The sequence below is a fragment of the Macrobrachium nipponense genome, chromosome 4 (genome assembly GCF_015104395.2).
Source record: "Macrobrachium nipponense isolate FS-2020 chromosome 4, ASM1510439v2, whole genome shotgun sequence".
NCBI lineage: Eukaryota > Metazoa > Arthropoda > Malacostraca > Decapoda > Palaemonidae > Macrobrachium > Macrobrachium nipponense.
In genome coordinates, this window is record NC_061100.1 from 13862140 (window position 1) to 13878756 (window position 16617).

Sequence of the window (16617 nt, forward strand, 5' to 3'; positions counted from 1 at the left end):
TTTATGCTTTATGTTTAAAATGTGTATGAAAATGTACTACGGATAGGGTATTTTTATTTCTGTGCAGAATATGATAAAAAGGCAGCTTTTGAAACCCCTTCAACTTATCGACTATGATGTTTTTTTCAAGTTCGTTCTTGTATGCCGCCGTCTCAAATTTAGCGATCGATGTGTCGATTTTTCCAAAGTTTATGCCTTTATGGTTTAAAATGTGTATGAAAACATATTGCGTAAGGTATTTTCATTTTTGTACAGAAATAAGATACAAATTAAGGCAGCCTTTGTAAACTAGGCTCCACGTTGTAAGGGGAGATGGTTTTCATGTTCATTCTTGTCCGCCAGTTCCGAAAAATGCATTGTGTTATTTTATTAATTACGCATCTTTTCCATAAATCCTTTAAAAAGTTATACATTATTTCACTGTATCCAAGAATATTGTATGTATTCTCATATTATTGTATTTTAAAATACTACGGCAAACTTAAGCCAGTATTCCGCGGAGCGGCCAATGTTGTGGTTTGAAGTCAGCTGATGAATACGAGTCTGTTTCACCATAACGCAATTCTGAGCGAATGCTCTTGCTTCTAGTTAGCATAAACGAATATCTATATACTTGACTTATATGAGACAAAGTTATTTTTCCATCTACATGTGTTTTTAGGTGGAAATATTTATTGAATATGCTCGTTGTGAATGTGAACTACTATTTTTTTTCGTTAACAGATTAACGTTGGCGGCATGTTTATTGCGTAAAAAATTACGTGATTCCGTTCGCAATACGTAATCCTTTATATCATCGTAATACGAACTTTACGCTATTTATCTTATATCGGCATGAAACCAACAGTAAAATGTGTTCTTTCAAGCACAGTAGTTTTGATTAAAATGATTTTATCCCAATTTTATCTACAGTTGTGTGTGATGGCAGACGGTTACTGCAGTTTTATCCTTGTTGCCGATGTACGATAATAGTCATTAGCAGCTTGAACAGTTTTCTCACCTTCAGTTATAACTAGGTTTAAATTTAACGGTATATTTCCCGATTGATCTTTAATCTATATTGATCTCTGATCTATAGCGAATAAAGTTATTACATTAAGATATCTCAGTTCTATTCTATACATAACGCCATTTATAACAAATACGGTAATGTTGCACTGTAGTACGATGATCGAAATACAAGCCAAACAGATGTTATCCAGTTCGGTTGTACTTAGAAAAAAAAAAAAAAAAGTAGTTTCTCGTTCGGTTGTTCATGGCTGTACACGTTCACGCAACGAGTATAACGTTAACACCATACTTTCATCATTCTCTTTTGCTGTTATTGAACTTATGTAACTAGAAGATGGATAAAGTTAGACCATTGTAAATTGATCTCTCATAAAATCGAACTATCGTAAGACTAATGATCGTAACCTGAACACTACAGCTACCTGTACACTGTATAAACTTTATTATATCTTTGCATACTTTAGACACCCACATGTACTGTACAGTAATTTCTATAGTACTATACTGCATAAATATAATTTTACTTATTGCGCCGTTGTGGGATTACAGCTCCTTTGACTGTCTAGAGTTTCGAAAAGAAGGTGTGCGGCGGCCGTGAGGCTTTAAAATCGCTCAGCGTCGAAAATCGCTTGGCGTCGGTGGCCAGGAACGGAACCCCTGCCGCTAACCGAGGGCCGCCTGTAGATCCTCTTATATCTTTGGTCCTAGGTTCATTGTCCATTCTCTTAGAATTTCCCTATATATTCGGAAATGGATAAGCTGGCAAACTCCCAGTCAGTTGTAGAGACTTACCTCCCTCCAATAGTAAGTCTATCCTAATGTTAAGACCGAAGGTTTGTTTCGTGTATGAACAAATACCAAATTTGTAACTAATTTGTATTTTTCATAACTAACAAACCTGAGGTCTTAACAGTTAAAGGCCCACCTCGAACCACCCCTCTAGCAGTCTAAACTGGGTTAGAAATATAACTGGTGGGTCACAGGTAGCCGTGGGCATTCTGGGTATACATGCCCCGTGACCTGGTATAGATGCCATTAGTCCCTGGATCTCACAAGTGTAATTTTAATTCTACCGGTTTCCAGCTTGGCGCTAGTAAATCCTAATGTTAAGACCTCAGGTTTGTTAGCTATGAAAAATACAAATTAGTTACAAATTTGGTATATCATACACAACAATGCCACCCAGCCAATTTCCACCGATTGCTCTCTTTTTCGATTCAAACATGTATGTAACATACACATTGTACTTGTACATTACGTTACATGTTCCTAATAATTTGAAAAATCTATTCTGTTCAATGGTTTTGCAAGATTTGTTTTTCTTTTTCTTACATGATATATCAAACATAGTAGATTAAAAGAAATATTAAACTTAACATTACAAAGTTTTGATGTCAAAATACGTGTGCTAGATGTATTTGAAAACAAATGCAAGTTTTCCTGCCAGATGCTGGATTGAAAATTTTATTGCTAATTACCTCAAGAAAATGAAAGCTAGCATTAAAAATGCAAAATTGGTAACACTGGACTCAACAGACCCGTGTGAGTAGTACAAATAATAGTTATTGTATCATTAAAAATATCAAAATAAAAGAAGTTGCAAAGCCGATTCTATTCATGTTTTTCTAAACAAGTAGCCTAAAAGGAAAACTTTATTTTGTTTTTATCATCGTGCCACAAACCCTGACAATGCAGAGTACATATGATCATTCTAAACTATTATTTATTACCAGAATAACAATGATATTGTGTATTGAAAATGAATGTTACGTATATTCCCAAACATTTTTACTACCATGATTAGTACTATTACAATTTTGAAAGATAATCTTGCTGTGAACGCTACCATAATTTCATTTTCATATACGTACGTACATTTTGTCAGCTGGTTGGCTTTGCATAAATAAAAGTTGATTTCACTGATATGAAATTATTCCACGAATAGCCTTTTTATTGTGAAGATATGACGATAATATAGAAGGTAAAAAATGGTTTTACGTATTTCGTTTATGCTTCGTCGCCGAGAGAGAGACTTTCTTCAGATCTCCATTACATGAAGAATGAGTAAAAATGTGTTTTATTTTAACCTTTGGAAGCCACCATTGAATATCGGCAGTGACAACTCAAACACAACTCAATAAACGCTTGATAGTTATGGCAGATGACGTCAGCAATCAGTTGTTGCCTGATTTGGTTGTAACATTGACAGTTATCCATTTGCAAAAGTTGAATAATAGTTGTGTATTGAGAAAATGGTAATTTTAATAAAACTTTTGTTTTATTGTGTCTAATCATATTGCATGTATTATTACCATATTATAGTATTATGATATGAACACAGCAATCTACCATTTGCATCCTGGTTTTGTTTACATTCTTAAAATAATCAACTGATGTCGTTTTACCAATATCATCACTGTTTTGAGTTGCCGAATGGAACTTAATTCAGAGATATGCCTATAATATATAAGGTGAGAATGGTTTTATTACCTTTATTGTCAGTTAATATCATAATGTAAATCTGTTCATGTATGTTAGTGGTTATTGCACTGTGACTAGGTTTAGCCTACCAATGAACGTCATACATATACCTTGAATAGGCTATTTATTATGAAGATATGCCATTAATATTTAAGGTGAGAATAGTTTTATTAGATTTATTGTCAGTTAATATCATAATGTGGTTGTTTCATGTATGTTGGTGATTATCGGACCGCGGCCGAGGCTTAGCCTACCGATAAACATCGCATATGCAACACATCTGTCCCGTGATGCTGTGATTCATACCAGCGATATAGCATGAGAAGCGGTCCAAGAAAAAACTTGTGAATGACTGATTCCATGATTACTTATCCGCGATTAAGCGATGCCCCACTGTAGTTATTGTTCATTGTAGTTTATCTTTTATATTGATATAATGTTAAATGAATGTGAGGTTATTAAGATGATCAGTAATAAAATAGTAGGGCAGTCAAGACTATATGTTCACTAATACACTTTGTTTTCAACAAAAAGATTCCTTAAAACTAAAAAATATGAGAGAAAAATAATTGTAATTCAACTTGTGAATTTTAACGATAAGGCTCTAAAGTACAAATCATCATATTGATCTTGGAGAGGGTTGTTCTTTATTGTTACTAAAGTCGTCAACAGTTTACAGTCGTATTTTGTGATCGAAATGTCTAGAAATAGAACAAGTAGAGGGCTGTCATTGGCTAACAGATCATCATGGCCACCAGCCAGCCAATCAGGTTTTAGCTGTGTTCTGTCTGTAAGTGCGTGTGTTTTGAATACAATACATAGTTTGTAATAGTATACTATGTACGTATTTGACTGATTACGTATATGAAGAATAGAATTAATTCCTTCCTACAAAATTCTTGATTGAATTAAGCTGCATACTCTCTCTCTCTCTCTCTCTCTCTCTCTCTCTCTCTCTCTCTCTCTCTCTCTCTCTCATTTGCTACGTAACCACAAGTATTGTTCAATAACTCAGGTTTTGTCTTTGTGAAGTTTACCTTTTGCATATCTTTCTTTCCTAAAAACATAGAAAGCGTTGTACTGTAGCTACCAGTCAGGCAGAAAATAGGTAAAACTGTTGGTGATGATATTTCCTACCCTTCCAGACAACAGCTTCTCATAATGACTGTTTGTATTGCATACATATTAAATCAGTTACAAGTTAAAAGCATTTTAGTTTAGTACATTATAAATATTTTTACTTACTTTACTTTACTTTATCTTCCCGCCACTGGCCAGTGGCATAAGGCTGATACAGTTCCTCTCCATCTGTCTCTATCCCGAGCCATTTCCCTCGCTTCCTCTAAGTTTTGGATTTCATCCTCAAGATCCCTGACAATTATGTCTATCCACCTCGTTCTTGGTCTACCCAGCGGTCTTCTTCCTATTTGTACTGCTCTCAGTGCTCTCCTGGGGTCTCTATTCTCTTCCATCCTCTCAACATGTCCAAACCATTTCAGCCTTCCCCTCTTCAACCTGGTACTGACTGGCCTTTGCCTCAATCTCACCCTGATGTCTTAATTTCTAACATAATCATCCCATTTAATGCCAAGTATTCTTCTCAGCAGCTTCATCTCAAAGCATCCAACCTTTTCTCCTCTGTTCTGGTCAGTGCCCAGGTGGACGAGCCATACATCAGGACTGGTATTACTACTGCATTGAATATTCTCATCTTAGTTCTCAAGCTGATTTCATGCCTCGACCAAATGTTTTTTCTCAGAACCTCAAAAGCTCTTGCTGCTCCTAGTTTTCTTCTTTGTATATCTTCAATTTGCCTCCCGTCTGCTGTTACCACACTTCCCAAGTAAACAAACTTCTCAACTTGCTTGAGTTCCTGTCCTCTGATTGTCATATCCTCCATGTGCACCCAATCATCATCCTTACTCACAACCATGATCTCGCTCTTCTTTGTGCTGATGTTCAAGCCAAAATTTCTGTGTCTCTGTCTCCATCCTCATTACCATACCGCCTACACCAGCCACGTATCAGCAACCAACGCAACATCATCAGCAAAGTCCAAGTCCATAAAAACTTCTCCACCAAATACTAGCCCCTCTGTTTTTTCATTCTCCATCACTCTTCTCATTATATGGTCAATATATACATTAAACAAGGTGGGTGACATAACACATCCCTGTCTTAGCCCACTTCCAACTGGGAACCAGTCACTTTGCTGTCCATCCAGCTGTACACAGCTGCACACTCCTTGGTACCCAGTTCTTTAGTATCCTTATCACTTTCAGTGGTATACCATAGTGTTTCTGCCACTCCTCCACATTCCATCCCACCCTCCGTACTGAATCATATGCTTTCTCCAAGTCTATAAAAAGCATCAGAATATTGGCTTTGCATACTCCCATCTCTTCTCAATTATCTGTCTTAAGGTGAAAATTTGATCCACTGTTGACCTTCCACTTCTAAAACCACACTGCTGTTCTCTAAGTTTCTCTTCTACTATAGGTCTTATTCTGTTAAGTATTACTCTCATGAATATCTTCCCTGGGACTGACAGTAAACTTATGCCCCGATAGTTACCACTCTCCCTTTTGCTTCCCTTATTTTTATATATTGGTATCATAATTGCCTTTTTCCAATCACTTGGTACCACCTCTGGTTTTCCAAACTATGCTAAAAACAACTCTTATGCCTCTATCATCCTTCGTCCTCCTGCTTTTAGCATCTCTGCAGTTATCCCGCACTACGCCAGCATTTGTTTTTCCCAAATTTTTTACAGATTTTAAGGCCTCTTTCACCTCTTCTGCACTAATGTCTTCTTCTTGTACCTCCAGAGCCTCGTTTAAATCTGCAATGCACTCATCCCTACCGGTAGTATCAACATTTAGGAGTCTTTCAAAATACCTTGCAAACAGATTCCTTTTCTCCATTTCGTCTGTGACCAAGTTCCCATCTTCATCCAACATGCCATCACTCCCTCCAAACTTTTTCTGGCTTGCGTTCCTCAAGAATCTCACAGCTGCAAACATAGCCCTGCTCTCGCCAATTTCCATAGCTACTTCAACTTCGGTAGCTCTTTCTTTCCAAAACATGTTTTGGTCATGCTTCATCCTATCACTTAGTTTCTCTCAGCTTTCTATTTTCGTCGTCTTTTAGTTGTTGTTTCTTCTCTAGGTCTTGTTCATCGTCCATTTGAACTCTCAACCTTTGTTGCTCTTCACTTAAAACTTTTGCTTCATCACTAAACCAAGGCTTGCTGTTACTTCTCTTATAACCTAACACCTCTATAAATATAGAACTGTATATTAGAAAAATAAAAATATAAATGAAAAGTTTATTTATCTTTGGCAAATAAAAAGGAAACAGTACACAACCAGCTGAGGAGCAGCAATTATCTTAAATCATGGACGAACATACGTATTTTAATTAACTGGGCTGACCCTGTTCGGTGTCTGCTTTATCCGATGTCTGGATTAATGGGGTCTGGTTTAACGATAGTTGACTGTATAGCCTACTTAACACTTTGGAGCTGGGCTAAAAAATCAATATGCAGCACCCCAGGCCAGATAAACTTTGAGGTCGGCCAATTTAAGAAAAATAAATGCACCAATGAAAAAGGTACAAGGTGTAAGAAAAAAAATTCAATAAAATTTTCCCTACCTTCTTTGAGAAGTTGAAATTGACTACCTACAACCCCCTGTGGGCCTCTTTTACGAGACATTTGTTAATTTTACCAAGTTATACATGTTTTTTCTAATAAATTATTTTATTTTGTAAAATTACAATTACAGCACATACAATATCAAAACAGATGAGAACTAATATTAGTGACAAATTCAAGAGTATATATTTGTTGTTAAATATTTATGTAAATGTACTGCCATTGAAAATGCAGCAACTTTTTAGGATTATACATGTTGTTTCTAATATTTCTTTACACTTTCCTTGCAAATTTACTCTTTTAACTGGCATACTATCATAAAAGATAAGAACTAAAACCAACAGCAACTCCTTGGTATATTTAAGAGCAAATATATATTATAATATATCATGTGAGAAAGAGAGAGGCCGTACTTGTTACCTTGAAGTATAGATCACAGCTAGCTCATGAGCTGCCTGCTTCTTGATTTTAGCCAGTCTAAAAGTTGCCCTTGGTGAATTTATGGGCCATAAAAGTAATGAAAACTTTCCTGCCTAATTCCTTCAAATCGATGGCGTGTAATATTGATGCTCACCATGAGTGAATCCGTCAACCACCCAAAACCCATTGTTGCTGCTCATGTGGGGATCCGTCCATCAAGGGTTACAAGTAACATTAGTAGGAGAGGACTGTAATGTAAGGTTATTTTGGGTTGTTTGGGATAATGGTTGGGGTGTATTTTTGTTTAAAAGGATATTAATTTGTTTTAGTGATAAACTAGGGTATATTTTTGTTTGAACTCAAATTAACCAGGAAATTTTAAAATAGGCAGTTATGAGCATTTTAGTTTAAAGGTATTTTGTGCATTTTTGCGGTAGGTTCTGGAGCCTATTCCCGCATGTAAATGGGGGAACACTGTACAGTAACATGAGAAATTCAAAGTGTTTTACTTGAGCAAGTGTTTGGAACTGGGCTGAGAGAGAGTAGAGAGGAGAGGGAGGGGATGGTAGTGGGTTATTGGGGGGCAGACAGGGATCCGCTTCCAACTGACTCCCCAGCTGGGCTCAGAAAATTTTTCTCTTTCACTACATTTCAACTGTTTCTTTCACTTACACTCAATTTGCCCGAATCACTTGTTTTTGTTACTATAAAGTACCTATCAAGTGACACTTGCTTTTTACAATTTTTTAGCACTGTAAAAGTAACTCATCCCCACGTCATAAAACCCACTGGCACATCGTTCAGTTTCTGCGCGCCTTGGATTGTTTGTTTAAATGACTTCCTTGTGAAAAGTTATTCTTTTACTTTTCTTACTTACATTCTTTACTTATTAATTCTTTTCAAAATCCTCGTGTTTAGTGGTTTATAATGTTTGATTCTGCTGTTAGCCAACAGTAAGTTGATGTGTTGTGGCATAATTAATCTCCTTCATGCACTCAAGATCCAAGTGTAAACACATTGGCAATCATACATATGAGAGAATGGAGGAACAGAGAATAAACACTGATAGTGTAGAAAAGATAGGAATTCTGTAAGCAGTTATTTAAGCCATACAGAATTATCTGGGTTTTGGAAGCCATTGACTCCACATAGACAGTATGTAATTGATTTTTTGGACTATATTGTTCATAGGTTTTGTATTTTATTATTTAAGGGGTTATAACTTCATAGTCATAGTTTTTTAAAATATTGTATGCAAAGCAGTGTTTGGTAGTATATATTTATCTTCATCTTTCTATTCATAGATTGATGAGGAAGGTGCTGTCTCTAATGTTCCTCAACGAATAACTTCTAGAACACCGACACGTCCTAAGCAGAGAACAAAATCAGAACTACACAGTAAGTGCTGTCTTTCATAGAAATGCTTAGTTGAGTGAATTGCAACATGAAATCAGGGTTAACAGTTATCAAAATATTAAACATCTTAATTGCTTTGTAGATTTAGGTTGAAATTAATGCTGGCAAAATGAAGGAATACTAATCTTCAGTTAAAAGGAGTCACTAGAAGTTTCATTGGTACTTTGCTGCAATTTTGGGGTTATTATTCTCTTGTGGTATAACTGCATTCATATTTGTGTCACTTATTATTTATTTCAGTGGAATCTGTAAACTTTGAACCTCCTCTAGTCACAGAGCTGAATGCAGAGCCGCCACCAGCCCGGTACCCTGCTGCTGGTCAGCCATGGGACCCTGCAATGGAGGTATGTGCTGCTATTTCAATTTTGTGTGGGAGTTTTTATTTGCATTATCAGTTATTTAAAAGTATAGGGGTTTCCTTATTAATACTATTGATAGCATGACAAAGAAGGGAGTCCCTTATGACTAAAACATTTTTCAGCAGGAATCCTTATCGTTGTGTGAACAATACAGTAAAATTAGGGCTGGAATTGAAGAGGGAACCAAGCCATTAGCCATGTGCAGCCAGTGAAGGATGCTACATCCTTTTAACCTAAAAATAAATAAATAAATAGAATTTACTGGAGGAAAAGCAATTTGATGAAGAGGCCATCTACAAGTTTCCTTTAGAAAAAAAGAAAAAAAGATGGAGGCTATGATGATAGGCAGGTTTTCATCTATGATGAAATTGGATGTTTCTCAAGTCAGTGGCATTGAACACCCAGGTATGTCTGTGTTTCTGCCTCCCAGCATAACTGCGCCTCTCCAATCTCTCGACTGATCAAGACACCAGTTGTTTTGTCAAGGCTGTTGACATTTAGCAGTTCTATGACTTAATCCACTCAGCTTTTGATGCTGACAGTGCTGTGAATTTTCATGAACTGCTGGAAAGCATTTACCAGTGCAGATGCAACAAAATTTTTCCACAGAGAAATGGATGAATTGGAACCAGAATTGGTGGCTTCTTGTTGGTAGAATGTGGAGTATGTGGAGTGAGGCTTTGAATGACTTCAAGGGCTTCTTGGCTATCATTAGTGAGTTGCAGAGGATCATCAATTAGGCAAGGCAAGCTTGTGGCTATGGAAAGAGGGACATGATTGATGATGGTATTGATGATCTGAGAGGATGTTGACCAGACAAGCGAGGAATTGTAAGGTCTAATTAAGTTACCTACATCAGAGTATGAATATGAATTAGAAAGTGAAGTTGACCCTCCAAACTGGACTCTGGAGAAGATGAATGACAGCTTAATTCAGACAATTGAAGATAAAAGCTAAAGATAGAATCAAGGATTATGATCCTTTCATGAAATGGAGCATCTAGTTCACACACACATCTCTGAGGGAGTGTTACTGCTACAACAGGTGTATGGCAAACTCAGAAGGCAGAATAAAAAAAACTCCCAATGAAGATGTTCTTCCAGAGGAATGAAAATAAAAAAAAAATTGTCCAGTTTGGATGATCCTCGGCCTTCGAATTCTAAAATAACAGACTTGACTGCAATGTGTGCCCTGCCCTTCCATACCCACTATTCCTTGCTTAACAATTTTTAGTAGCCACATTTTTTACAGTGATAACCTAAAGTAAGTCATAGTGGGAATAGTCTTGATCAAAATGAGCAGGCATTTATGTCCTTGCTTAAGCACTGTCGTGAAATTCGAATGAATTTTGCACACAGTTCACTTTTGATTTATTTCCTTTTATTTACAAATATTTTTGGGTAGTTTCCTAATTCCTTTCACAGAGGTGGGAATCTAATAAGAGATTCTTATTTTTTTTACCCAAGGAAGGAGATATCAGCTTAGACAACAATGATGTTGCTGAGAATTGGATGGAGAGTGATCCAGATACTGAAGTCAAAACCAAGTAAGTGAGATGGCTTGTTTTTTTGTATGTGTGAACACTGTTTAAAACACATCTTTCTGTATATATTGTTCGTGTTCACAATTCATTTGATGATAACCATAATTTTGTATATATAGTAAATATTTTTAGGAAGGTAGCAATATTTGGTCAGGCACACTGTATTTAAAATGTAAATACTGTATAGTTCACATAGTAAAATTGCTTATATGCTTTGTTAAATGCACAAAGTTGTGCTTATAAACATTCTCAGTCATATATTGAACTGCTGTCTTAGTGGTGTAATGAAAGTGGAGGGTATTGAACTCTAACTTTAGATGAGTTGAATTAATGTTACTGAAGAATTGATTTCAGGGTAAATATGCATGTGCTGGTGTGTAATTATTAAAGGTATGAAGATCTTCAGTGGGATTTGTGTAAATTGAAGTAATTGTTGGAAATTTAGTGTTTGAAATATGAATATTAATTTTTGTCAGGTTTTTCCTTCAAGTGTAATAAAGTTTTTCCCGTGTATTTTAGATACTGATTAAATCTGCTGTATGTTTGTGTATTGTTTTGGGTGAACAGTTACCTTGTAAAGCAGATGCTCATTGATTTATCATTATTTTGCCTGCTTTATTTCCTTCACTTCTGATATTTTTTGAGTTCATTCCATCATTTATTTTGGGTTCATTCAGTTAATTTGCAAATTTTGTAGTCATGTATATTTCAGTAATTTACATTTAGTTTCCCAGTTGTGTTGGTCCTTAAAGGTCCCTGGGAATCTTTTTACTTGATAGTCTTCTTTAATGGTTATATAAAGCTAAAGCTTTGCTGTTTGTACCTACCTGCTGTTTCCTTGTCAGTAACTGATTTTCTTCTTAACATAATATTACATGTTAATAATAATAATGAATAAATTCTAAACTCAGTATGCCACTTCCCAGGGTCCACATTGTTTTACCATACATGACAAGGATTTTTTAGTATTTAAACCCCAGCTGCTAATCTTTAGAGCTTTAGTAGATTCTTTGTAGATTAGAGGCTTTCCTTAGTATTAATAATAGAGGGGAGGACTAACCATGCTTGTGTGTGCATATCCTCATTGAAACCTTACCATCATTATTTTACCAAGAGAATCTTTATTAATAGCAGTGGAGTTCAGTCAGTTGGGAATAGAATTGTAGCTGCTAGAAGTAGCAGGTAACTTACTGAGGCTTTATGAGAGCCCCTATTTATAATATATAGATAATTATGCTGTAGACTTAAGGTACCTATGTAATGGATGTGTTCATAATTTCTAAAGTAACTCTTCTATACAATTCAGTATGCGTTAATTTTGAACACAATTATGTAAATACAATTTAGCATTGGAGCGATGTTAAATTTGGAAAAGTGGGCGTTCTACATATTAAATATTATTAGGAAGATGACATAGATTGCACCACCATAAATATAATTTCTTTAGCTCTAGGAATAATGAAGTATTGTAATTGACTAATATCAATTTAGTTCAAGAAAAGCTTTGAAATGATTAAATGAGTTGAGGAAGAATTATTGTAACTCACTGTTGGAAGTGAAGGTGTCCATACTATACACACTATGCTATATTGGCATCCATGATATGGTATTAACCAAAGATAGTATCAGTAGGCTGAAGTCTTGAGTCTTTCTCGGTCCCTTGCTAGAGAGAAACCATTACTATATCTCTAGTGTCATTGCTGCCCTGGGCATTTTATGAAGGAAATGTGTGTGCAGGAACCCAAATACCCATTGCGCCACATTTCCTCATTTTTAAGTCTTTGGTGGGTGACATCAGTGTGTGATTATGATATGGAAGTATTTTTAATTGATGGGAATTTTACAAAATTTAGCTTTTTATTTTTGTATTCAGCCTAGATAAAATGTAAAATGAGTTACATTTGGTTGAATGACATTGTAATGTGTTCAGTAAGGATGCAGGTTAATCAGTTATCATGGTTCCAAGTTGGATTTATGGATGGAGAAAAGGAGCATACTAGGTGCTTGATGGTAGTACTAGGACCTACATTAAGTTAAGGAGTGAACACTGCTGAAAAGGTAGCTGGAATGTTGTGGAATTGGAGGTTGTAGTTTATTCTCTGCCTTTCATGGAGCAAAGGAAGTGTGAGAGGTGAAGGATCTGGTCTAATCAGTATTCCATGCATTTTTTGCTTCCATGGAGTCATCATTTGCTGCATAGACCTTGAAATGGGGACAGTTCATTGTTAATATATACAGACATGACTAGCAGTTGTGATGACATTAGTGAACTTTGAAGGTTTAGCCTTCTAGAGTTAATAGCCTTTAAGTTTTGCTTGACTGGTAAGTGTTGTTGACAATTAGCCATCACTGCTGACCGAAGGTCTGACCATGAAGCTGTTTGTAAAATGGAAAAAGCCGTTGATTTCAGTGTAGCAGCTTCTTGGCAAGTAAGGGGCAGTCCATCTTCATCTGGTCTCAAGTCAATCCATGTCTTAACTTCACAACATCTGGATTGATATGCCATCCTGGCAAAGGAACAACAGGTGTTGTATAATATTTCCTATGTTATCCGATGGCTGTTGCTGGCTAGTTCTTGAAAACCACCAGGTGAATGTGAATATCTAAACCTTTCACTGCTCCTTGATCTAGATCAAGAAAGCCGCCTATTCCTCCAGGATGATGGCTCCCTTGAAGCATTACGTACCTCAAAAATGTTTCCACAGTTGTCAACTATGGCCGTTGGGGATCTTGACCTTGATCTTCTGGCTGCAGAGTGAACCACAACTTCACTGATTCCTGGTCTAATAGAAGAATGAACCCCCTCATTTAATGGAGAATCTTCCAACGCTGTATTGTTCGATCTTTTAATTGGCGCTCTATCTTCCTTTCTCCTCACCTTGAAAGGCCTGGAACCTCTATGGATGTTTGCTTCTGTCAGGGTTTTATCTCTTAGATAGAGTGGTTCATGGCAGTAGGTTTCTGTTTCCTAATATTAGCAGTTATAACTTGGACCATCAACGGATGGTCTCATTTGTCAGTTTTCACAAGTTGAATTTTAACCCTTAGGAGCTGGTATAAAAAATTAATATGCAGCACCCCAGACCGGGGAAACTTTGAAGTCATTGATTTAAAAAAAAAAAACTCATTGGAAAGAGGAAGACGTGGGGCCTCTTTTAAAACAGGTTAGAAAGAAATTCAGTAATAAATTCTGAGCTTATTTGTTGTAAGATATTTACGTAAACTTACTGAGAATGAAGATGCAGTAACTTTTTTGGATTTATGCATTTTTTTCTAATATTTCTTTGCTCTTTTCTTTGCAAAATTACATCTGTAACTGACATATTATCATAAAAGATAAAAACTGAAACCAACAGCAACCCCTTGGTATATTTATGAGCAAATTTTTAAAAAGACGTCATGTGAGAGAGAAGCAGTACATTCTCCTTTGTTGTCAAGACCACAACTAAGCTCTGAGCTCCCCAGGCTCTCATCTTAGCCAGTCTAAAAGTTGCCATTAGTGAATTTATAAGCAGTGGAAGTAATGGCATCTCTTTCCCTCTCGATTCCCCCAAATCAATGGTGTGTAATATTGTTACTCACCATGAGTCACTCCGTCATCCACCCAAAACCTGTTATTGCTACTTGTGAGCATGTCCATCCACTAAGGGTTAAGAGAGACCTTCATATTTGCAATTGATCCCTGATCACCTTTTCCTGCCAAGAGCAACCAGATTTGCTGAATAGCAGCCCAATATGCAGTAAATATGCCTCACAGTTGAACTTCTCAGTTTTAGAGGTCCTTTATTCCTCACACTCTTGGACTGTGTGTTTTCCTTTACTTCCTCATACTTCTTGAATTTCAAGTCATTGGCCTCTGTGGCTTTGTTCCATATGAATAGGCTTCACCTTCTGAATAATACTAATAATTCAGGCAGTCCCCGATTATTAGTGGGATTACTTTCTCGGCAGGCTGCTAATAAGTTAAAACTGCCATTAACTTTGTGATTTATGACACTTGTGGCACCAATATCCAGTTAATAGCGCCTCCTTTAGGTATGTTATGGCGCCATAACTCTATTATTGGCACCTTTTGGCGCCGATAACTGGAACTTGGTACGTTATGGCCCCAGAAATCGCCGATTTTAAGGTGCTAAACAAGCACCATAAAAACGGATCACCATTAACCGAGTCCGCCAATAACCAGGGACCGCCTGTAATAAATTGTTTTCCTTTACTTTGTTCTCTGCCACTTGGTCTGTTTGCTATTACTGCTCTGCAGATTTATTTGGCTATGAGAAGAGTCCCTTGTTAAAAATAAAGATTAGTTATGATTCTAACTTTAAATTGAGAAAGGCCTTTTTCTTCACTTTGCACTTTTTCACAATATCAGTATACAATGTATCTCTCTCTCTCTCTCTCTCTCTCTCTCCTCTTCTCTCTCCTCATCTTCATCTTCTCTCTCTCGTCTCTCTCTTCTCTCTCTCTCTCTGTTCTGCATGTGGTATCAGTGTTCTTCAGACAACATGCTGTTTTCACAAATCTAATTTTTAGGTTTTCTAGAGAAAAACTATAAAAAAATTTGATAGTCAAGAATAGCAGAAATTTTTTTTTTTTTTTTTTGAATTACTACATACGGGTGAAATAATGAAATACTAACTTATAGTTTGTATTTACCTCAAAGAATATGATACAATATTCAGTCAGTGCTGGAGAAAGTTCAAGGAAAAGTGAGCACAGTAATTGATTTATGATCAAAATGTAATTTCAAAAGTTAGAAAAAAAATATGTAAAGCTAAAATGTCAAAAATCAGACTTGAAGGGGACAAAAAAATAACAAAAAGTAATATGGAGCTAAATTGGTTCTCACTCAAAGCCAATTTTATGATGATTCATGACTGTCACATCCAGAAGTGAAAAGTAATGCCAAACATGAGCAATCATCCAATGCAATTTAGTACAGAATTTTCTAAAGCAGTTAAGGCAGACAGAAAGAATATAAAACTGTCAAAGATACAGATATCACATGAAATAGAATCAGTCGAGAAAAAAGTATTGGAAGTTAAATAAATTAAATACAATGATTGCATAGAAAAGATAGCCAAAGAAAATTCATGAGCTTTTTACTACGCGTATTGGTTTAACGTAAAATTATTATTTCTTTAGTTGGTTTAAATCAACTAAAATAATAATTTTATGTTAACCTAATAACGAGTATACTGCTGAAATGATCAACTGGAGCTCTAGTCATGCTAAAGATACATAAGGATCTGTAGAAACTAAGGCTGATAGAAGATATCTTAGACCATAATCTTATGCTGTAGAAAACTGTTACCTTGGTTAGTGTTTGTTATATCAGTGATTTATCATTATTGTTCATTGATTAGGTTTTCTCTATGCTTAGAGAAAACTAATTTTCATTCAGGTTTTGCCATATTTTCTTGCTAGGTGTCAATAATAACTTAATTGTCTTATTAGTGAAGTTATAATTACAAAAGACAAAATACACATGACTCCTTAACTGGTCCTCAGTTCAGGTGTACATATATTCATGAGTTACATGACTGCTTTTACCTTTTAAAGCTCTTTGTACTTTTGAAGAGTGTGTATAGTAAACAAAACATTGAATTAGGATAGTACTTGGTAGGCTTTATGCAGCTTTTGAACATTGTGTTTATATATACAGATGAAGTCTGTGGGATGAAAACACTCTTACTGCCATTTGGCCAGCTGTTTTAGCTTGTTGAGGAAGC

At 36.0% G+C, this 16617-nt stretch overlaps 1 protein-coding gene across 1 annotated transcript in view; it reads left to right on the forward strand.

Annotated features, from left to right (window-relative positions):
• LOC135210722 (mitogen-activated protein kinase kinase kinase kinase 3-like) overlaps positions 1 to 16617 on the forward strand; it is a 365691-nt gene that overhangs the window by 143921 nt on the left and 205153 nt on the right. Inside the window, 3 exon segments of the mRNA XM_064243517.1 lie at positions 8872 to 8965; positions 9224 to 9327; positions 10809 to 10888. Coding sequence (XP_064099587.1) covers positions 8872 to 8965; positions 9224 to 9327; positions 10809 to 10888 — 278 coding nt within the window.